The following is a 25476-nucleotide window of genomic DNA, read 5'->3' on the forward strand; positions in this document are numbered from 1 at the left end:
GTGCACAGTGTTAAAAGATTACCAGGGCATACTAGACACGGTAGAATGAGGTGCTAATGTTGTGGGGAGACAGGTAAGCGGGTCACTCGTAAATTTATAAACCAGTAAGTTTTATAGTATCTGCTTCCTACTCTGCCATTCAGAGCTGGTAACTGCATGGTATAGTCTTTAAATTTACCTGCATCGATGAACTAAAACACATAGCTCTCCCAGCATCGCTGGCACTGTGTAACCTGAGATTCGACTTTAAGAGGTTTGACCGAACATATATATTTTCATAGTTACTATACCGATAGGATCTACAAAAAGGAAGTTAACCTAAAATTCTTTAATTTTGCAACAAATAAGTCAACTAGTCTTCTAACACTGTGCTATGTACCTCCCAATGGTTGATTATATAGTCACACATATTCACACCATATTGCACTTAATTGCATACATGTTATTCTACCACTTGCAGAATTGGTGACGTTTTAGTCAGAATCTCTGAACAGAATGAGGCAGCGGACATATACATATCGACAGTAGAAGTTAGGTGATAGGAGATGAATTGCTTCGCCCCGACATGTCGGCAGCATTATTATCCCATTTAACTGAAGGATTGTGCATGGATGGAGAATATAAACATCCATTTTTACCTTTCTGTCCAGATTCATAATCAGCTTATAAAAGATGCTTCAGGGGACATATATAATACATATTATCTTAAAAACTATACTCGACTCCAATCCACTTGTCACTCCACATTTATCAAGGGATGATGCATCCTTGAAGCTGTCAAATACGGTAGTTTCACCATCAGAGATCTTTAACTTGTCACTGGTGGCATTCTGTGACAGAGAGAGAGAGACAGAATAAAAACAATGAGACAAATAATTGAGTACAAACAGAGGCGATGCCTTTAATATTTGACGTACGTAGGACATCCTTAATACCGTACTGTATCATACGTCTTCTTATTGGAAGCCGCCGAACCGAACCATTCCCAGCCAGCCGGAAGGTGCATGACCCGAAAATGGTAGCCTTAACTCAAAACATCAGTGACTACAACACTTCAATTAAATTACTGCCAAGAATCTGGGTCTGATATCTTTAATTGTTGAACTTTTCTGTCAATCGACTGCGTTGCCAACTAAAGAGGTTGGAATTGGAGCGATGGACGATATTTGCCCACAGTTATGATAAGATCGTTTAAGAAAACAGTTTGGCTGTATGATAACCCTGGGGTAATGTAACCTGATGGTATATATATATATATATATATACAACTACAGGCTAAAGGGAAAGGCTAAATCATGAACCGCATGATTAAGAAGCGAAATGCTTCAGTCTGGTCAACTGGATATAACTTTGTTACGTCCCCTGTTTATTTCTGTTTGATCGTTTCTCCAAGGTAGTAGCTAATGTGAAGTATAAATACTCTAGTGTGTGTTTTTTCCATGGTTAACTTTTATACCAAAAAGTATAGGTTTATGTTATTAACAACTCTGTTAGGTAATAGCTACGTAGATTGTTTTTCTTCAAACTTAACTTAAAATATATTCCACAGAACCTTGAATAGGAATTTGTATGTATGTGGAGAAGGTGATAGATTTACTGTACTTTCTTGCTAAAACCATGCCTTAAACATTGGAAGGTGATTGCACCCTGAGTTTACAAGGAAACTACAGGGACATAAATTAAAAGTCTGTAACGTATTGGATCCATACTTTACGTACTTATGCAGCTGTGAAGTTTTTCTATTAAGTATACAGTTCCAGCTGAAATATGTGATATGATCAATATTTACAGTATGTGTTCATGTGAATGTTTGATATTGCACAGATTTATCAAAAATGTGTTACTTCCCTGTTTATGTGCATTGCTACCTATTTATGATTCATGTATTCATGAGATATATATTCATGATATTCACAAGTCAACTGTACCGATGTAAATGAAGCATGCAAACAAAAATTACAATATTTGCTACTTGCAAATACTGACTGATCCTCTCCAGATGTTGATGACATTTTGAACTGAGGGAAAGTTTATGCAAAAGTAGTGACCAGGCTAATTATATGCTAAGTAAATTAATTCTTCTAACTATCATGTGCATTTAATTAATACGACAATGCGTTCAGAGTGTTTACGTTATATAGATACATATATAGATCTAATGTGCCTTATTGGCCTAAAGGTACACAATTAAATCATTACCAAAATATACTAAATAATTTCCTTGATAAATCTAAGTATACTTGACGTATAAAAAAATGGAATACAAAACCTAAATAAACAATAGTATTACATTACCTTTACCTGAAGGAAGCTCACTGTTCACATCGAACTTGCTTGATCAATAGATTACACATTGACATCACTTATATATGTACACATGTTTTATTACATAATTTGATGAAATCATTCTGTATGATTTGATGTGAGATTCTTTAAAAATAATTATTGACATAATATGGTTGGGAAGGAAAGAAAGATAATACATCCAGCTTTGATCATATTCTGGGACTGTAGACTCATGAATAGAAGGGGTAGTCATGGAAACGTCGGATGATGAAATTTGATGTACAGTCAGTAGTATGCTATTGTACTTCTTAAATGTGATGGATTAATTAGAAATATAAGAAGGTTTGATAATTACTGGTTGATAATTTTTGTCCTGAGTGGATGTCACACAGTATATAAGATATGTTTACATAATATCTGTATTGCTGTTCAAATAAAGAATTTATTTCATCGGTCTCCATTCAACATATATGCACTAAAATCTTTCAAGCCAACAATATATGATAACTTTCCTCAAAGTCATCAACCTTATAAATGAACTGTTGTTTTTAATATTTTCATGATTATTCATGATAAAATTAACATAACAAATGAAGATTATAAGACCTAGATTTAGTTTTACATGAATAATGTAAATTTTGGAGGACAACTTTATAATCTTTGAACAAAAAGAAAAAAGAAAAAACAATTGTAGTAATATCAATGATGTAAACTAAACATAGGAAATGGTAGCTGTACTTGGTAAGTATAATATGTACAGTATAACCATACCTACAGTACAGGGCATGGCCAAATGCTATACAAAACACGGTGAACTTTCAGAGCTAAACAAGTTCAAAGATGTGGTTGTCTACGTAATATTGTAGGAACTATACATATATACGTACTTAGGCCTATTCAACGAGAGCTAAAAATTCAGAGGCTTTTGAATTTGCTACACAATGTGAACACTGAATTATTCCCTGACCTTACACACTCAAATGCACAGACACTGTATGAATCTGAAAAAGTGGCAATTTACAATAAAAAAACATAGGTCATTTTTTGTACCTATTTTTTGTACATTGGCTCAGTAGGCAAAAAATAGTCAAAGGAAAAACAGAGATAAAGAAGGAAATAAAATGTAGAGAGGAGAGAGAATAAAATTCTCAGTTTCCAGTCTTTTTCTTTATTATAGCTGTATCCAAAGTGACTCTTATTTCCTCTGATCATAATTGCCGAGCAAATTTAGAGGGAGGACGTACGAGAAGACGAAGATGAAAAATGAAGGAAATCCAACAAGGCAGAAGGAACATTTCTTGCTGATAATGATTACCAAATTATCCAAATGCATTTGCAACTCTAAATTTCATAAAATTTTAAAAAAACTTACTGAATTATTCCCTAACCTTATACACTCACACAAATGCACATGTAGATCTCTATATAGATCTGAAAATCTAGAAAAAGTGGCAAAATAAAAAAAAATAAAAAAACATAGGTCATATTTTGTACCTCAAGGTAAATGCATTGCTAATTTTAGCACTTGTCATTTACTTTTGTTCCAGTTTACGAACTCGTTGCACGTTTTGTTCTATTTTTAATCGTCGAACGTGAGATCTTAAAGTGTTTTCGACCACTCACACATAAACGTACACACTGTACAACGATGGCTGGCAATCAATAAATTGCTTGTAAAATTTTCGGTATTTTTAAAACCTTGTCATTCAAGCCACTCACAGACCTCGCGTACGTGGAATTCATCATATTCTCTGCATTTTAAAGGACCGAATAATTTGGCAGGCTGCAGATGCATATCCACAAGCTACATATGTAGTGGTACTTAGAAGATCCCTTCAAGAGCCCTTTGACGTCTCTTTGGTGCTAAATATTCAGTTCTACAATTGCATGCTCTTAAGGAGAGCTTTCGACTGCATTTGTGTACATATCTAGTAATGTAAAGCACACACACAGAAGACGAATAATAAACCCACAATAGAAGCATGAAGCCTCCTGTGTATGTACTCCATTCGGATAATATTGTGCATTTTTTTGTACAAGTATCTATGGCCTACTGAAGCAGTCATTGCCGTTGGCCTGTAGGCAGATGACGATGTTTGAAGAATTGTAGGGCAGGTTAGTGTGTGTCTTTTGGAGTATGAAACACTCGGTGAAAAACTTCTGCACTTCACTCAAACGATTTTGAATGATGCGAAACAATTACGTGATCAAAATAATGTCGTGGTGATCGGTGGAGATGTTGGCGGATTAAGAGAGGATTAAACAAGGATTGACTTTGCTTACCTGTCTCCTCACAACTAATGTAGAGGGCTTAAACAGGAAACATGTTTTTTTTAAGCTTTTAAAACTTTTTTATCATTCTATAAGTTCAAAATTTCATATCCGTTTCTCAAAAATGGGAGGCGGGGAGGGGGTGTGCGGGGGGAGGATAGTGAGGTCGAGGGGAATTAAGGGTGGGATATGCAGAATTGCTTATTCTGATTTATGATGAGAAAGAAAGGCATTGGCCGGAGAAGCTGGTTATAGAGGAGGCACTGTTAAAAAGTTATCAGTTCATTCTGAGCACGGTTAAACGAGGGTGCTAAAGTTGTGGGGTAACAGGTAAGCTTGTCTCTCGTCACTCATAAATATCCAAACCATTAAGTTTGGGATTTATGCAGAATTGCTTATTCTGATTATCAGTGACTTAGAATGTGTTTTGATTTTGTCAGTAGGGCAATTGCCCTCTGGCCTTTTTCATATAGTCCCAAACTTACACTTTTTATTTTTTTTAAATATTTTTAATTTTTTTTTTATCCATAGATTTAATTCTCACTAGCAACCAATTCCTATAGTCATTTCTAGAGAAGTGCCCGTGCAATCTGTGAATTGCAAAATAACTTTATATTAATCTGTAGTTTTGATTGTGCTACGAGCGCTACAAGAATGATATCATAGTTTGTTTAGTGCTATATAAAAATTATGTACTATTATTACTATTGTATTGCTTCTCATTGTAACTGCTCTCCTGTTCATGCTCAACACATATATTTGACTGTACCATCATTTGACCCTTCCTGTTCAAAGTGCATGTATGAAGCACCTAATTGGCTGGTTATTGATGAGATGTTTTGTTAGATGAAATCTGCATCCACGTATATAATGTACATGCTGCCAAAACTATACTTTCTCAGAAAATCCTCCCCATTTACGATATTAACGGCATTGGATTGACTTTTAAGCTGTTTGGGCTTGAAATAAATTTTATGTTTTCTTGTAGGATAAAAAAGGGGGGAAAATATGCTTCCATTTTGATGACCAATAAACTAAATTGATATTTAACATTTCAACAAATTTATTCTGGCTCCGTAGCCAAAAGAAATAGTCAAAGGAGAAAGAGTAAAAAAACAGCAGATAAAAAAGAGAATAAAAATGAGAGAGACACAGAAGAAAGAGAGAGTAAATTCTCTTTATGGCTTCACTATAGCTGTATCCAAAGTGACTTTTATTTCCTCCGGTCATAATTACAGAGCAAATTTTTAGAGGGAGGACATACGAGAAGACGAAGATGAAAAATGAAGGAAATCCAACAAGGCAGAAGGAATGTTTCTTGCTGATAATGATTACCAAATTACCCAAATGCATTTGCAATTTCTAGATTCATAAAAATTTTAACCAAAAAATCAGCCTCATGAAAAGAAGCTTGTGTACATGCATGCCTTCCTGGGGAATAATCAGGCTAAATAGCTGCCATGACGCGGGTGACGTCAATGCAGGTGGCTGGGATGTTACACATGAAAGGCTGCACATTTTTCGCTGCACATTGTGCACGGATCGATTCATATATCGCAGATATTGCATTCATAGGAACTTTTTAAATGGTCTGCGAATCAACCCAGGGGGCTTTTCTCGGAATGGAATGGAATGGAAAAGAGAAACAGAAAGAATTTATAATTTTTTTTTTTTTTTAACAGAGATGTGTTTGTGTGCGTGTCTGTGCTGAGTGCGATTTCGTCTGACAGAATGAGATGAGAAAATCTGTCTTTGCAAGTAATTATGTGCAGTTTGTGAGCGGTATGAATTAGATTGGGTGATGTACTTTGAGAAATAAAAGGAAGAAAATTTGTGCTGCAATATGCTTCAAAGTATTTATACTGATTCTAATATATTATACAGTACTCTTTGCATATTTATATAAGTCACAAATTTTAATATGCTAAAAAATGCTTAAAATTTTGAAAGGGAATTTTCCTGCTGGTTCTGAAGGGTCCAAATTATTCCCGGACATAATTAGTCTTAAATTAGACAATTGTCTTATAATTAGGGAAAATCCTCTGATCCTGATCGACTCTTGAGGAGATTTAAGAGACGGTCCACGATCAAGTAATTATCAGTTAACATCTAGCGTATCTGTGGGTTTTACTGAAGACCATATGACATGATTCTGGTCACAATAAGTTGCTATTAAGGACAATGACCTGCTGGGATTGATTGTGTGCAGTTTTTTGCTCACAGAGTTAATACAATTTGATGACCTCATAATACAGAAAAGTACCAAAAAATTGAGTCATGAATAATAAATATTAACCTCTGGTCGTGTTGGATTATAACCAGCCATGCACCCCTGAGAAATCTTTGCAGTCCTGTATAAGATAACAAGTCTCTTCATTTACTTTGCAGTGCAAATTGAATTTGCACAAATTAGCTAAGGCAATTTTTAGCTCTGTTCCAAGGACTCGGCTCTGTGTGCTGTATGTACTTCAGTAAGCTATATGTGTGCATGTTCCAAGTTGACCATAAAATTTGAGGATGGAAATTAGGTAATTTGTTTTGAAATCAGGTTGTAGATAGGTCCACTTTCTATAGTCTGGCACTCTGTGACTGGACTTGAGTCCTAAAGTTTTCCTCCTTAAAGGCATTGAAGACTCGCGCACAAAGAAACGTCTCATGCCGGTGATCTGACCTAGTTTCGAATGAGGTGTAACAGAAGTGTTAGACACCACCATCGACCCCAGGAAATACGCACCCAGCTTGCTACCGTCGGTAATTAGACACTAGCGCACAGTCAATACATACAGCTACGGTCAATACCCACAACACAGTGTAAATAGCAGCGATGGACATCTCAGGACTAGATAAAAATATAACAAGGTATCACGTTTCATTACTGTCTGCATTTTGTAGCGACACGAAAAAAAAAACTTCACTTGCAAGCAACGGAAAGTTAACTTTTGCAGATGGCGGCATGCGTTTTGGGGCGAGTCTTCAATGAAAGTAAATTTCTGCCTAAATATTTCTCTCTTCAGCTGACTGTGAGTCAGTGCTTGTAAGATTATTGAAAAGTAGAAATGAGGCAGAACCCCAACCACCATTATCAGTCTATGTGATAGAGGTGGCTATCATGGACAATTTCCCCTATCAACAGCCACGAAAAATCTTATTCCATTAAGGAGCCATCACAGATTAAATGTGGACTTCACACGGCACAAGGTTGAAGACTTGTTCAAGTCTAAAAATGACATCATTGAGCCATATGTGTTTGGATATATCTAAATGTTTCATTTCTCTATATATTGCAATGTTTATATTCCGTAGTGGAGATGGGCTTTGCAAAATGCTGAATCTAAAATATTTCTTGAAGGCTCTTTAATACACTGTCTAGCGATGATATTGGTTTTGGTGTCTACACTGTGAACATTCTACATCAAAAATATGAAAAGCAATAAAACAGACAGAAATTGGTAAAAGGTTTCAGAACCTATAGTGGCACTATGACATCACAGATGTACAAAATGACAGCTCTCAGATACAAGACATTTTAAGTCTAGGATATCTCCCAAATGGAAAAAGATTCTCTTAGCCGGAGTTTGGGAGACTGAGATTGTTCTCCACAGAGCTTCATGTTTAGCTATATTAAGATGACAGTTTGGGTTTATGTGCCCTTTGAGGCAAAAGAAACAGTCTCTTGATGTACAATCTCATCATTTTGACAAGATCAGGATGAGTAGTGCCCATATAGTTTTAATTGCCGTGATAATTAGATGTGCAGGAATAGCCGAAGATGAAGACAGACTTCATACAGTAAAGTTGCTTGATTGAACTTACTGTATAGTCTTTCTTGTTCTTAATATTCTTTTACAGTTTGTTAATGTTAAACCGCAGCTCATATAAATGGGTGGATGGTATAATATCACCGCTATGGTGAGTAAAATATCACAGCCGGAATATCTACACCTATTCTAAGAAAGCATGGGCAGCAAATCTATAAGACACATATTGAGAAGCTACAACGAGTGACATTGTAATAGAATTAAATGTTGAAATTCAGATGAAAGGTCATAACCACTTATCTCCCCAAAACCCAGAGAAATCTGAGGAGGTTTTGCTTCTTCTTCTGTGTGTTCCGAGTTGTAGATGGTATTCCCATGGCACTGAAAAAAAACAAGGCGGGTTTTATATTGTAATACATATTGTTCAGCGCATTCCTCTGATTAGTTGGAAAATTGCTTTTAATATTTTTTTTTTTGTGGAAATTTATCTAGATGTGTTGGTAATTAAAAAAAGTACATTGCCCAATTATAACCCTGTCTAAAGCAAAAACCATATGCTGTGATTTTCTAAAAGGCACATATTGTTTCCAGGGCAAATGTACTTTCCTAGAAAAATGTGCACAAGCAGCTGGTAGTCTGTACGTAGGCCTCCGCCTTTAGATCTGAAACGATACAGTATGGTACCTGGATAAAAAAAAAAAAATGTCACATAGTTTTCTGTCCTCTGCTTGACTCGATTGAAATACCCTGCGTCGACTACGTGGCGAGATACGTACGATGTATCACAATAAACTTGCAGAGCTAATCTAGCCAGCCAGCTAGCTAGCAGACTGCATCGTATAAAAAAGAAGAAAGAGAAAATGGAGATGTATGCAAATTGGAAATTGCATCCAATCTGTTGTTAAATAGAATGCAAAATGTCCCTTCCTGATCAATTATACAACGTTTGAGTTGATCCCAAATTCATATTCGTGAGTTCCTGAATTGTTAAGTCTCTCTCTCCGGCGGCGATGATTCTGCGTGCGAGGTATTGATCGTCGGGCCGTCTGTCGTCGTCGTCTGTATAGCCAGTCACTATACTCATGACTCTGCACAGTTTCACGAGACTGTCACATTGCCAAATGGTGGATGATAAATTTCTAATTGATTTCTGAGCCCCCTTTGAACGGTGAGATGATGCAAGGACAGGTGTTTGCGAGGTTTTTGTCGTAGACGAGAGTTATAGATATATGCGAATGTCGTTCTCAAAGCCACATCTGCATGAGCAAAAGGTTTAGCAGAAAATTGATTAGAGGAAAAGGTTCATAATGGTACAATTTTCTTTTCCTCTCCTTGTTTTTTGTTGTTTTGGAACAAGTTTTTGGGGGTCTTGAATCGTAAGAACAGAGGGTGCATATACAGAGCCGTTCATTTATTAACTGAAGCTCTTGGTTGTTTCAGATTTTAGTCTTTCGTCATTTTGTACTTACACCAAGTCACACATAAATAATTGACGTTTTAGAAGTTATTACCAAGTTTTAACCTTGAGATAAAAGTGATTATTATCTCATTGTTTCAATGTTCTCTGTTTTCCTTCCTTGTTATTTTTTTCAGGTTTGTCTTTTCCATGCAGTAACTAAATTGATAAAACATTTCTTCCTTTTTTTCTTACTAGTGTTCGTTATATGTATGTACTGACTTTTGTGTACGTACATCAAGTTGAATTGAAAATTGAATTGTCCAAAAAGACAGTATGTTAATCGTTGTGGTGATTAAACTGTAAAGGGGCATAATTTATCCGCTAATGTAGCCGCTCTTCGTTTTTGCTAAATATATATATTTTTTTTCAATCTTGATCCTCTGCAGGTATGGTGACATAGTGCCAGTAACTATCTTTGGTAAGGTAGTCGGTGGAGTGTGTGCCCTGTGCGGTGTACTCGTCATCGCTTTACCAGTACCAGTTATAGTGTCTAATTTCAGTAGGATATACCACCAAAACCAGAGAGCAGACAAGAGAAAAGCACAACGGGTATGTAGCCTCCATTAGCCTACTGCAATCAAGTTATGGCTCATTTTTTTTTTTAAAGGAACTTCCAGAGGATGGTTTATTTTGGAAAGACGGTCATAATTCTATAATTCTCCTGCACTCCAAACATGTGCATAGTATATATATAGATATATATATACTATGTAGTCATCATGTTAAGAATTTGTATTAGGGATCAATATTGTAATTTACCTTGTCTCTCATTTACCTGTCTCCTCACAGCAACTACACTTTTCTCAACCAATTGTATCACAAGCCTTTGCAAATCTTATTGCATTGCCTGTTTCCTCAGTGATTGGTCCGATCTTCTGCCCCCATCATTCTGCTATTCTCCTTCTCCTCATTCCCCATCTGCTCCTCCACCTCCTCCTCCACCTCCTCCCCCTCCTCCTCCTGCTCCTGCTCCTCCTCCTCATTCTCCTCCTCATTCTCCTCATTCTTCTCCTTCCCCTTCCCTCCCCCTCTTCCTCCTCCTGCTCATTCTTCTCCTCCTGCTCTTCCTCTTCCTAAACCCCCCCTCAATCCTCCTCTATCTTCCTCCTTCCTCTCCTTGGTCCTCCTCATTCCCTCTCTTGTCCCCGGTACAGGTGATACAAAAGTTTGTCCCAATACAATTCCTTGATCATAGCAGATACATAATCTACAGACAAACCAAACTTTTGTAAAGACTATATGGATCAAAATTTAATATCAAAAGTACTACATCATCTCTGTGAACATTTGATGAACACCAAGGTGACCGATGAATATAATTAAAGGTATAATTGATGCCAGATATTCAGAGCATCTTTGAGGCCAAACATTTCATATCAAGGTATAAGTGAGATATATTTCTCCTAAGTTTTCTCTTCTTATGTTTTCATTTCACCAAAAAGGACTAACAATCCCAACAAAGCGTTCTCATCAATTTTGTGTTTCCAAGGGTAATTGTTTTTCATCAAAAATTATAGTTTAATCAAAATTTGTTGTATAATAAACTTTTCTTTGTTATACCCCTATAGAGTTTGTGCAATATTTATATATGTCAGTTTACCAGGTGCTGGTTTGTTTCATTATAGTCAAATCTCTCCAGTTTGATAAAGTAATAGTAGTTTCCCTGCTTGACAAAGATGAACAGGAGTTGATTTTTAATAAACCCTGGCCTCTTGAGATGAAACTCTCTTAAATCCACGTCTGCCCGCATCAGTTTTTAAGCCACGATGATATCTTGTTGCCGTTTCTCCAGGGTGTTTGTCTTCAATCTTTGCTCATGTTCCCTTAAATTGTGATGTAACCGTTCAGAGCATTTAGAAGAAAAAAACCGACGAAAATATTAGAGGCTGTTAAAAAATTGTTCGATTTATATATTTATTAGTTTTTATTTCTGTCGGCAGTAGTTCAGTCGACATGCAAAGTAATATCGAGCTAATTTCCAAGTCCTTAATAGCGAGCATACGGCCGTGTGGAATCGGTCGATAGAAGCACTCGGTAGGTCGTTAACCAGCTAGAAGCTGTCAGACCGGGCTCTCAGATTTATTGTAACCATAAGGAGCTCGTGCAGAGGGTATGATTGACATGATTATACCCGTTTATGAAGCCGGGAGATGAAACCCAGCCAGTGTCAGAGGAGTCGTAGCATCTTGATTTCAAAAGTTTTTAGTTTTATGGGATACTCAAGCTACCGTAGTTATCTATATTCTGATGGATTTCTTTTTTTTTGGTTACTCTAAAAGATGCAAGAAAGAGAGAAAGAGAAAGCTTTTCAAATGTGGAGAGAAGAAAACAATCTTTAGTCGTTTGGCATTTGATGCAGATAAATTGAAGAGATGATAGGCCATTGAATGGAGTCTGATATAGAGAAGCGTAATAAATGTATGGCGGATATAGGAATTGTTCGCTATAGTTATGGTGTCTGCAGAATACAAAACCTGTTAAAAAAACAACAGTTTGTTTTAAGCAAGTGTGGATTCGCTCTCTCCCTCGTTACTAACCTCCCCCTCCCTATTACAAATAAATCAAAGCCTATTTATCTTCTGTTTAGTGTTAGAATATTACGTAGTCAGAATTACACATGAAGGAAGGCTATTAGCTGAATAATTTAAGCTAGTATGCTTGTCAACATTTTGAGGAAGCTGGCAGCTGAGTAAGGTTCTCTCAGTTCCCTGGAGGCAGAGTATAAAGCCTATCAAACTTTGTCCTACTTCATTGGCCTCTGAAGCAATCTACTCGATATTGTGTGTATGTATGTGTGTGTATGTGCATGGTTTTTAATCTTATACAAATACGCGCATAGGTAATTATGGAGTATCAGTACTCTTCTTTTATAATTTCATTTTTATCTGAATAATGTTAACTACGTTTTGGTTTAATGTGACTCCTACATTGAATGAATGTATAATGGACTGAACACAAGCTTTAAAGGGAGGGGTGGGGGGGGGACATTGAATTGCCTAAGAAGTGTTGTGAACATTTGTACATTTGTTCACATGTTGTCTTATGCATGTAGCTGAGACCTAATGTTGTTTATTGTGAATGGATGGATCATTGCAAAAAGTTACAATATTACATGATTTAGTTCTGTTAAGTTTCTTTGTTTTTTATTCAAGCTTGTCTTGAAGGAATTTTTTATTTATTCAAGCTTTTCTTGAAGGAATTTTGTTTTGTTTTATTTCATGCTTGTCTTGAACGAATGTTTTTTAATTGGATCGAGGCTGTATTCTGGGAGAATGTTACCAGTTGATCTGCTACAACTGTTTAAATGTGGATGTACATGCAGGACCTATTGATTTATTATTATCTGCTGAGCATACAAATTTAACAAGTGTTCTATTTAATTTGAAGCGTTATTATGTAGACGTTTGTTTCAAATTCTGTAAGTATATTATTACGTGGCCATCAACAGGACACTTAGGTACAAAACATGTATAGAATGCTAAGAGAACAATCCAAGTTTTCAATGAAGGCATATTAAATTTTTGTAACTTTATTTCTATGACTCCTTGGAGATCTCAAGGCACCCTACAGTAGCCCCTAATTATAGTCATTGAGAACTACAGTGACTCATTGTGAGAGCCTAGCCATTTTATATTAGTCACATGATGAAGGTTTTGAATTTTTCAAATTTGGTGAATTGCATCTGGCAACAGCAGTGTGAATGATCATGTCAACAACAACACTGAATATTGTTGTTGTTTTCTCTTTATGAAATTAACTCTGTTATTCACAGAGGAAAGTTGTTTTAATAATAATAATAATAATAAAAAAGTTGAATTTTAAGTTGAATTCTAAATGCAGAGAATGATGGCAGCTAGCTTAGAAGTGAAAATTCCAAGAATATTAACATTTGAAGGATATCATAAATCAACAAGAAGATTATAATTAGGAAAGTAAAGCTTTTGAAGAATATCTGTCGTGATGACATGCATCATGTGATGACATGCATCACGTGATGACATGCATCACGTGATGACATGCATCACGTGATGACATGCATCACGTGATGACATGCATCACGTGATGACATGCATCCCGTGATGACATACATCATGTGTCAAAATGGCTGCATTCAATCAACCATATCTCATGTTAGCAACAAGACAATGAGATGAGAATGTTGACCACTATTAAACAGTGTGAAATATTTTTGTCTCATTATTATAAGAAAACGTATAATACATTGTCAGCAATCAAATATTCCTTCAAAGCTGTGTTTTTTTTTCTGATAGTTTATAGTCTTGGCATGTAACATAATTTAAACAGACATAAATGAACTTAAGGTAAGTTACAAATACTGGCAAATTATGATCTGTTATTTTAGCCTCCTTAACCGGGCTAAAAGAAAATGTAGCTGTGGACTGATGGTTATGACTGGTATTATTCTGTCATAAAATTATTACAAAACATCATACATTATGAAGGATACAATTCAATCTGTTCACAGGCACAGTCTTATCTGCCTAGACCCATGCAATTGGAAAATTTACACGACAGTGCTTGTACAATGTCATAGGTTCATAAAGATGATCAAAGTTCTCAAAGTTGAGATTTGTAAATAAGAACTCCAAGTAGAGGTTTCCTTGTGAATGTACTTTGACAAGTATTACTCTGTGGTGCAAGTACTGGATGATGCTAAAATGAAACTTTTCCAGAATGAGACACTGTTGTGTTTGCATGCAGCCCTTACTAAACTTTCTCAGATCAAATGGGTAGATCTTCTAGAAGATGAGGGTATAGTTTATCTATTAAAATGTTTAATCATTAGTTCCTTTTGGGTATTTTTTGTTTAAACTCAACTCAAGATTGTATACATCTATGCATTTTTACTTTATGAATGTGACAAAGAAAAGGTTACATGAGCTCTGAGATCATATGTGTCATGCGATACAGTTTCGGACTCCGGAAGAATTTAACAGTCAGTGTTAAAAGATCTGTCGGAACCAAAGAATTGAACACTGGGGAGTTGGTAACATTTACTTCGTTCCCCGCTTACCTGTCTCCCCACAACCTTAGCACCTTATTCTACCGTGTCTAGTATGCCCTGGTAATCTTTTAACACTGTGCACCCTCAGTGACCGGTCAGTCCGGTCAGTGACCTCCTTCTTATTCTACCATCCAAAGTGTCTACACATGTTTTTCGTATTGGGAAAAATTTTCTTCGAAATTCGCCCGGATACCTTGGATTTTTAACCTAGCAGTTTCCTTATAGGAGTTCTAGACTTCCAACAACCTTTTACAGCCTGATAAGTATCCTTTTCTTATAGGGAAGGGAGTTTTGGGGGCTGTTTTTTAGTGTGCACTCTCGCCCATGCGTTCGTTTTCAAGTTTTATAATTACTGTTGTAGATAAAGTAATTGAAGTGCTTCTTACATGTTGGTAGATGTGTTACTGTGAACTATGCATCCTCCAACCGTGTATCCCCAACCATCCTCCAACCATATATCCCCAACCATTTGGATAATATTTAGGATGTAACCTCAAACAAACAGGACTATGGATGTCCACATGTTGCTCACATCTGCAAGTAAAATAGTTATGATGAATTTAACAGAATTAATTGAATGTGAACGTGATGACCCTACCCATACAATCTATAGTACTAGCAATCAGGGTGGAGGATGGAGGATTGGGGGATGGAGGGTTTGGGGGATGGAGGGTGGGGGTGGGGGTGGAGGGTTGGGGGATGGAAGGTTGGGGGGATGGAAGGTTGGGGAGATGGAGGGTTTGGGGGATGGAGGGTGGGGGTGGAGGGTTGGGGAGATGGAGGGTTGGGGGATGGAAGGTTGGGGAGATGGAGGGTTGGGGAATGGAGGGTTGGGGGGATGGAGGATTGGAAGATGGAGGGTTTGGGAGATGGAGGGTGGGGGTGGAGGGTTGGGGAGGTGGAGGGTTGGGGGATGGAGGGTTGGGGGATTAAGGGTTGGGGGATGGAGGGTTGGGGGATGGAGGGTTGGGGGATGGAGGGTTGGGGGAGGAGAAGGGAACTGATAATTAAGGTCAGGGGAAAGGGAGTGGCAAGGATTTTACACTAGCAGCACACCAAATACTGTCACAACAATCTGTCTTTGAAAGTTTTGAGACATCCATGTTTCTGTTCACGTCATATGTGTCTGATCTTCAAATTTCTAATTTTGTTGTTGGGAATGTTGATTGGAATGTTTCATCGCTACTGTAGCATGCCCCAGTGAGTGGAAGAAGGGACTTGAAAATTCACGATGCTTGATTTCTTGGAAATTTGATAATTTTGCAGGATTCCCCATTTCTGAACCTTTCAATCATAAACTTTCTCTCAAGAAGAAGCTAAAATGTATTTTAATCGCCTCGAACATCAAATCCTTAACTGAACGTAAACATAAATAAAATTGTTTGGATATTTGGTATTAAGTCTCACATCACCAGCCTCAACAAAGACTTAGTAACTCTAAACAACTACCAGTTCTTCAACGATATGTAATCCCTTCTTTGCACCTGAATCTCCTTCCTGTATAGTCATGATTTATTTGGTTCTATTTGCATCGACACCACTTACACTTATCTAGCGTCATACTTTCATTGTGTTACATTTTGCACTTTTCATTCCACTGCCAAGTATTGCTGACGAAGGTCCCAGGGGGACTGAAAATTCCAATATATTTCCTAAAACAATAGTACCTTAATTGTCAATTATGAGTCATATCTTATTTCTCTGCTTTCCTCTAATGGTATTTTCTTTTGGAGTATATGTGGATATTCTTTATTTTATATAGATATATATATAGATATATTAATGGCTTTTTATATCATTTCATTGAAGAAGAATAGATTGAACTGTGTCTATAGACACGATTATGTAGAAAATTTCAGTCAGGCATCGAGGGATTTTTTCTACCATCATTTAAGAAACAATTCTTCGGGCAAGACCAGAAAGGGCACCAAGACAAATTGCCTTGGGTTATTGGCTATTGAATATCATCCCAGAATATATGCCTGTGCACACCATTGATTAATTAGCAGTTCAACCCAGGAATCTTCAACCACTTTTAAGCAGCGGGCTCCTCAGAAAACAGTTTGCATTAAAAATTTACTTCATCATAGCTGCTGGCATCATCATTAATTTTCCATTTTAAAGGAGTACTCCAGTCTCATATTATCATTCAGCCTGTCAGGCCTGGTACAAGCAATGTTGAATTAAGTTAGTGTAAAATCTAGCTCTAGACATCGTATGATTTAATGTGTTCTCTAATTTATACCTTACATCTAAACAACCTCTGTTGTCTTATTGTGTGTTCCTTAATTACTATTTTTAGACCTGTTACGGTACTTACATAACATGACTTTTTGAGTTCCAAGATTTGTAGAGCATTGGGGCAAGCAGAGGTAAACACCAGGAGAAGATATGTTCATTTTAATAATTTGTATGGCATTTCTCTTTAAAAGATTATATCTATTAATAGTATTTGTCCTTTGTAGATGATATGATATTTAGTAATTATAGAAACAAATATGCAATTGTTTCTGTTCTATACATAATTTTAGGTTCAAGTACTATTTATGTGAGGCGTGTTCTGGATTAGATTGGCTGCATGTTGCCATAGTTTTCTGTTTTATTATTTCAATGTATTAACAGTCTAGAAACTCAAAACACTATAAAAGTGCCTTTCAATTATAATGGCCATTAATTTTTTTTCCGATATGGTCTTTTGCAGCTAGTAGTTCATTGCATTAGTTGTGGATGAAATTTAGACTTTAAAAAAATCCTACTTTAAAATCCTAATTCGCAGTCAGTTTGGGCAAGCTAATGTTATTTCTATCATATAGAACAGGTGTAATAGGTGCACAACACAAAACATACAGTCCTGATACCAAGTTTTCTAGCATGGTTTCAAATAAAAGCTAAATCCTGTTTAGAAGTGAGAAAAAAAATGACTAATTCTCTGCAAAGCTGGATACATCTTTACAAAGTTCCTCACTTCATGTAAACAGTAAATTAAATCTTCCTTCCACGCTGCTCTACCACCTATCTCCTCTCTTTACCTGCAATCAATCTCCCTGCTCTATCAGGCATCATCTAGGTGTGTGGGAGGGGAGGGGGGTTGGTGGAACCAGGTGTGTACTCCGCAAAGCTGGATACATATTTACAAAAGTTCCTCACTTCATGTAAACAGTAAAATACATCTTCCATCCATCACTGCTCTGTGTACTGTACATCCCCAACCCCCGCCATGACAACAAAATGAATAGGAGAATGTCCAAGCTTGTGTGTCCACCTAATTAAAGACCTAAATTATAACCTTAATATGCCTCACCTTGCATCTATCCTTGTTTCTCTATATATTGGAGCTATTTTCAATGATTCTAAGGTCACACCCCCTTCCTTCTCTCCTTTTAAAAATACCTTGAACCATGTTCCCTTGCAGGCCTATCTATCTTCCTGCCTCCCCTCAAATCATTTCACAGCTGTTGAAGATGCCGATATATTCTATACATTTCCCAACACATCTGTGGGTGTACTCCGAGTCTTATAATATTGCACACTGTGTCTTAATTCACATTATGAGAAGGGTAGTCTGCTCCCAAGATTTTTACACTTATATTTGCTATGAATTATCTACAGTATGGTACATGTGCGGTACAGAAGTATGTAAACTTTAGCAAAATTCCTTGTAACATGATCGGCTGCCATTTAATGAACACTTATTTACATATTTATACCTGACAAAACTGGCTTTTCCGATTCTGTGCTCTGTTATCAAATGGGTTGTAATGTGAACTTCTTTGCTTATAATAAGGTGTCATGATTGTCACTGACATGTTGTTAGTTACTATGGTAACCGTTGTGATATGATATTGGCATGTAATGAAAGGAATGGGTTGTCAAAAAAGCTTGAGGTATAGGGCGGTTCGGTTGCAAAAGTTAATACTTCCCTAGTCCTGCCATGCAGGTGTCAACAGTCTCTGTGGTTTATGGTGCCTTTCTTTGCCTATAATGTTCGGACCCCATGTTTTCTTTCTTTAGCAATGTTTGGATTAAGTTACCATGACGACATTTTATTTCCATCATCAGAAAGGTTTTGCTTGTGATGATGTAGAAGATGCCATTTTGCCTGGAAGTTTAAATCAGGATGAAATTACAATTTGCTGGTTTGATATCACATATCCAAGGTCTCTGAGACAGCATGTGTTTGGATTATGTATATGCCATCACAGATGAAATGATGGATTTTATAATCTACATAGTCTAACACATCCACATGATATATGGTTAGACTCTGCAGTGTCTAGTGCAAATTTCAGATAATAATGCTCGTCCTGTTCTGCAGTGTGATATGTGCAAAGGATATCGGCATATCTTATCGATATAGTGCATGGGGTGGTAGTGTGTTTACGAAACATGATTATTAGACTCACATTGCGCCGTTAATGGAATGTGTGTCTAGAAAAATATATGAAAAAATTAAACCCAGAAATTAGGTGTGATTATAATATAATAAAATTCATCACTATTAGATGAACATTGGATGTAAATTTTACAAAAATTATAATATGTGGGGTACGAAGTGATCTATACACAATTTAGCAATTTAGAAGAGCAAATAAGCAAGTATAAGTATAAGCCCACTATTTAAATTTTGGATTTAAAATGGCTTAATTATTCCTGTACCAAAATGCAAAGAAACTTGCTTAATCAAATATTCAAATTGAAAAGGGACAAAAGGGGAGACAAAAGAATGGGAGTGGTCAAGTTTATAAACGTAGGGATTAGCATTTGGGATTAGCAATGCAACAGGGTTGTAATGGAGATTAAAAACTGAACTCTAAGATTAGTGCCATGTTAATTACTGCTGTATTTCTATCCAATTAATACTTCCACACTTCAAATGAAAGAACAAATGTTGGAAAAAGTTTGTTGAAACATATTTGCCTTAATTGTTGGGAATCAATTAAGTCATTAATGAAGTTCTTCATCAGAGCCTTTTAATGTGCATGTGTGACATTTAATCTCAGCAGGGTGTGATCAGAAGATTGGTTGTTCAGTGCGTACTCTCGTAAATCATTCTGGAGTTTCAAACCTTTAGTGAGAAATTAATACAATTTGTTACTCAGTAGCTCACACAACAACATATATGGTTCGGCGTGTTGGCATTTATAATGCCATCAACGATTTATGGTATACCTGTATGTTGAAGCTATATTTAACCTTGCTTTTAATTTGCTGTTTCCATACTTGAAACACATCTAGACTAGATATTAAAATGAGGTATGCCACTAAATCAAAGTATTGCCAATGTTACAGTTGTGGCAGTGTTATCCCCAAGGGGATAACACTATAAGTTTTTACATTGATTTACCTGGCAAAGCGTATACTGTATTTACCTACAGTATATACTACAGTATACTACATTATACTACAGTTTATTCTATAGTTGATGCAACAGTAAATACTACATTGTACTACAGTATATTCTACAGTACATACTGCAGTATATTATACAGTAAATGCTACAGTATACTACAGTTTATACTACAGGATATACTACAGTAAATGCTGCAGTATATTCTACAGTTAATACTACATTGTACTACAGTAAATACTACAGTATAATACAGTTTATACTACAGGATATACTACAGTATATACTACAGTAAACACTACAGTATGCTACAGTTTATACTACAGGATATATTACAGTAAATACTGCAGTATATTCTACAGTAAATACTACAGTACACTACAGTATGCTACAGTTTATACTACAGGATATATTACAGTAAATACTGCAGTATATTCTACAGTAAATACTACAGTACACTACAGTAAATACTACAGTATAGTAGTTTATACTACAGGATATACTACAGTAAATACTGCAGTATATTCTACAGTAAATACTACAGTGCACTACAGTAAATACTACAGTTTATACTACAGTAAATACTGCAGTTTATTCTACAGTAAATACTACATTGTACTACAGTAAATACTACAGTATACTACAGTTTAAACTACACGATATACTACAGTATATACTACAGTTAACACTACAGTATGCTACAGTTTATACTACAGGATATATTACAGTAAATACTGAAGTATATTCTACAGTAAATACTACAGTACACTACAGTAAATATACAGTTTATACTACAGCATATACTACAGTAAATATTACAGTTTATGCTATAGGATACTACAGTAAATAGTGCAGTATATTCTACAGTAAATACTACAGTACACTACAGTAAATACTACAGTATAGTACAGTTTATACTACAGGATATTCTACAGTAAATACTACAGTGCACTACAGTAAATACTACAGATTATACTACAGTAAATACTGCAGTTTATTCTATTCTAAATACTTAAGTAAATACTACATTATACTACAGTATATACAACAGTAAACTAGTTTATACTACGGCCTACTACAGTTTATTATGGTATACAGTACATTATACAGTAACTTTGATGACCAGCAACATTGAGTGCTTTAACATGCTAGTTTAATTTTGTTGAATTAACTGAGTCTTCAACTGGACATCTTAAGAATACGAACAAGGTGTCTTCTGAGTCCAACTTTTATTTTAACAGTAACCTTTGATCTCTAAAATTCATCCATTTTCGTTTTTCCAACAGACTGCTCGCCTTGCCCGTATACGTCTCGCTAGAAATGCCAGTGGAAATGCCTTTGTGTCCAGGAAAAAGGAAGCAGATAGATTAGCTGAGGTGAGTGCTAACAAACCTATAAAATACTCTGTTGTTGGAATAAATTACAAGAACAATTTAAATGTTATGGTAACAGTGCAGGGGACTTTAACCTTCTTCCGGTATTTTTTTTTTTTTTTTTTTTGGTATCTCTACAAAATGGAACTATAGTTTGGAAAAAATCTGAAAAAAAGTTTTTTTTTAATGTTTACTCTAATTCATAAATAGGTTTTAAATTACTTCTTTTTGAATACAAGTGCCCACACTTAGATCTCTTTCACCTGTCTGCACATAATTCACACACTCCATTTACCCTGTTGACACCCCAGGGCCTCATCTACCTTGTATTTATATGACTGTTGCTATTACGACTTTGTAACTCTCGTCCAGTCCTCCGTCTGAAGAGTATCTTCAAGGTCTTCTGCATGTTAAGTGATGAGGATGTTGGTATCGTAATGAGATTTTAAGTCTCCCGTGAGACCCAAAAGATCTCAAAAGCAGCATCCCACGTGAGCGAGCGAGTGTAGGAAGATCGGAAGATCGATGATTGAGTTACAACTCAGAGGTGTAAAGACTCGACCGTCCAGTGCGTGCTGATTTACATGTGTGGGAAGCCCGAATCTGTAATTGGTCAAAATCCCACGGTCAAAGAAACTGACGGTAACTGCATGTCAATTGACACTTGCCAAGTTGTTAGAAAAGCGCCAGACGATGGGGAACGGAGATATGCACACCGAAGAAGGTGATTGCCGATCGGTTTATGTATCTAATTACCTTGAAAGTGGTCAAAGTTTGCTACTTACAGCAGGTGCGCTCACAGGAGAGACAAGGGTAACATCATTCCTTGCATCAATGATTTAAGACACAAGGTTTCTTAACCTTCCCTCCGATGAATTAAAACTCAAGGTTTTCTTTTTCTTTCTTTCTTTCTTTCTTTTTTTGCTGCCTTTTATATTAGCATTTAAATACAGAAAATACGAGACGTTTCATTCTAACTCCCACGTGACGGGAATACCCTTGTATGTGAAATGGATTCCAAGGCAGCCGTGAAATCGTATGGGATGCGTGATATAGTTTATGGATATGTTAGATATATAAGCTAGATGGCAAATTCATTCTAAGAAGGTGGGAATGATGAACGCTGGGACATGTTCTCTAAATATCTATACCATTACAGGTACACCAAATAAGAACAATAATTTAAATATTAACAAACAAACAAGCAATGCAAAAGCACACACAAATAAATGTACAAATATAATATATAAGATGCTCCCTGCTGAGCTTGATCCTAGAGTTCTACATTATCAGAGCAACTCTAAGAGTATCAAGTCCCTTTACTTATTGAGGAGACCACAATAAAAAAGCCATAAAGGAATATGACAATGTAGATGGCTTGCAGACTTTGACATTATATTAGTACAAATGACAATTTTGGAGAAAAAAAATTCACGTGGTGATATTAGTCTTACTAGCTGGAAACAAGTTACATTTTACTTCAATTTTGCATCTTTCAATCAAAATTTACGGGGAAGAAAGAATGATGACAATATCACATAAAAATTTGGGTTTTCTATCATTTAACAGTCATAAACTTTGGGAAGAGAATGATCGATGCAATGTTTCACAAAGATCAGATGTGACATAATTGTGTTGGATCTTTCTTTTCATATTTAGCCTTCAATGCAGGATTATCTTGATGGCATTTTATATTTCACTATCTCATATACCTGTCTCTTCAGTACAACTGCACTCTCTCTCTGTCTCCCCCGAGGCTAGCAAATCAGGTGACCTGTCAAACACCGCCCTCTACGTCAGAGAATTATATGAAGTTCAGAACGTAGAAATGTAGGACACAAATATGGCACAAAAAGAAAGAAAATTGAAAAAGAAAAGGGGGGGGGGGTTGGGCTTACATAAATTTCTGTATTTTATTTCTGTGTTTTGTTTGTCATGTTCTGTAGAAACTGATAATTTTGCATCACTTGTCTTGGGAATTAAACTTTTCACAAAATTTTGTCATAGAACTTTGAAATTTTAGACTTTCATTAAAACTACCCCTTTTGATACAATTAAATTTCAAAGACATTTTTGCCACCTTTTAAGTACCAAAAATGTCTTGGCCAATACTTTGTAGCAAATTTGAAATAAAACATTTATAGCTGTCTTTTTATCGTAATCCATGCTCTTGTTTCGTCGCAAGCGTCACCTGTCTAAAAATTTGTCAGATGAATAATGAATCATCACATTTTCAGTCATTTCGTCTTCTGTCGTTGACGACCAGCTGTTTCTCGTTCTAAAACGTGTTTCTGTTACTCATTAATCCTCTGAAAATAAATGCCCAGATATACAGGCGGACAACCACCATCAATAAAGATTAATTGTGGCAGCTGGGCTTTTTCTCATACTTTTTTTTTGTGCTTGTGAACTTTCCGTTAAATTGCAACTGATTTTTACTTTTTTACTTTTTTTTTTTTCAAGTAGAACTACTGAGTTCTGCATCATTAAGCAAAGATAAAATATATGTATATATCTTTGGTTGTCGCGAAACGTCCCAAAAAACCTCCGGTGTGTGATTTCTGGTGTATGATTGGGTGAAGTCTGACAATCTCTCTATGTGATGCAGAAAATGTTAAGATGGAAGTTTGTTTTATGGACCAAATTTTGAGATTATAAGTTGTATGTTACAGTATATTAAATTTGAGAAACATGGGCACAATGGGTATTCCAATTGGCCTATTGAATATTTTACTGTGTCGGTAACTATATTACATATATGAATATAAAATCTGCTGGTACTGTAGGTACTAGTACTAACTGGTGGGGTGGGGGGGCGGCACTAGGGTTAAAGATGGGATGTTTAGAATATTTCGTCCTAGTAGTTAAATATTTCATGTGATATCACTATTAAAGTATTGATTTATTTTTCAGGTATTTGATATTTTGTAAATGGATTTGATGTGTATATCTTTCTGTACTATATTTACTTTACGACTGCTGATATTTAAAGATATATTCCAAAGTGCCAGATATCCATCATGTTTAGATGGCGGCTTACATTTAATGTGTGATGACATTGGTGAGAATCTGGGCACTGCTAAGACTGAAAAATGTAATTCTTTTCATGTGATTTTTCTTGTGTCATAGTTATGTTAATTGTTTCGCTAGCGGTTTGCAAATCTACCAAACTTGTAGATAGATTAATTAGAGAGTACCGTACAAAGAGTACCGTAAAATGAGTACTGTATAATGAGTACTGTACAATGACTACTGTACAATGAGTACTATACAATGAATACTGTACAGTGAGTACTGTACAGTGAGTACTGTACAATGAGTACGTTACAATGAGTACCATGGGGTAAGTACCCCGTACAGTGAGTACCGCACAGTGAGTACCATACAGTGAGTACCCTACAGTGAGCACTGTACAGTGAGTACTATACAATGAATACTGTACAGTGAGTACTGTACAGTGAGTACTGTACAATGACAACTGTACAATGAGTACGATACAATGAGTACCATGGGGTAAGTACCCTGTGCAGTGAGTACCATACAGTGAGTACCCTACAGTGAGCACTGTATAGTACTGTACAATGAGTACGATACAGTGAGTACCATACGGTGATTACCGTACAGTGAGTACCGTACAGTGAGTACCCTACAGTGAGTACCATACAGTGAGTACCGTACAGTGAGTATCATACAGTGAGTACCCTACAGTGCGTACTGTACAATAACATATAGATTCCTTTCATCCCTTCCCGTGCAGCAATGAGCTGAAGGGAGAGAAAAATCCTCAGCTTTCCTGTGGCTTCATCATAGCTAGGAACCAACTTGAACTTGCCACTACACTACTTGGACTTTCTTTGTTTATATCTTAGCTTGAAATGGAAGATGATATTGTTAAAGAGTTACCCTTTCCAGTGATTTAACTTTTCTCACATTCAACGACTGTTTATTACCCGACT

The 25476-nt window shown here is 36.2% G+C and overlaps 1 protein-coding gene across 1 annotated transcript in view; it reads left to right on the forward strand.

Moving 5' to 3' along the window:
• Positions 1 to 25476, forward strand: part of LOC139961137 (potassium voltage-gated channel protein Shal-like) — a 123597-nt gene that overhangs the window by 60255 nt on the left and 37866 nt on the right. Inside the window, exons 2-3 of the mRNA XM_071960054.1 lie at positions 10161 to 10323; positions 21434 to 21523. Coding sequence (XP_071816155.1) covers positions 10161 to 10323; positions 21434 to 21523 — 253 coding nt within the window. The remainder of the gene's footprint in view (positions 1 to 10160; positions 10324 to 21433; positions 21524 to 25476) is intronic.

This window comes from Apostichopus japonicus, chromosome 20 (genome assembly GCF_037975245.1).
Source record: "Apostichopus japonicus isolate 1M-3 chromosome 20, ASM3797524v1, whole genome shotgun sequence".
In the NCBI taxonomy this organism is placed as follows: domain Eukaryota; kingdom Metazoa; phylum Echinodermata; class Holothuroidea; order Aspidochirotida; family Stichopodidae; genus Apostichopus; species Apostichopus japonicus.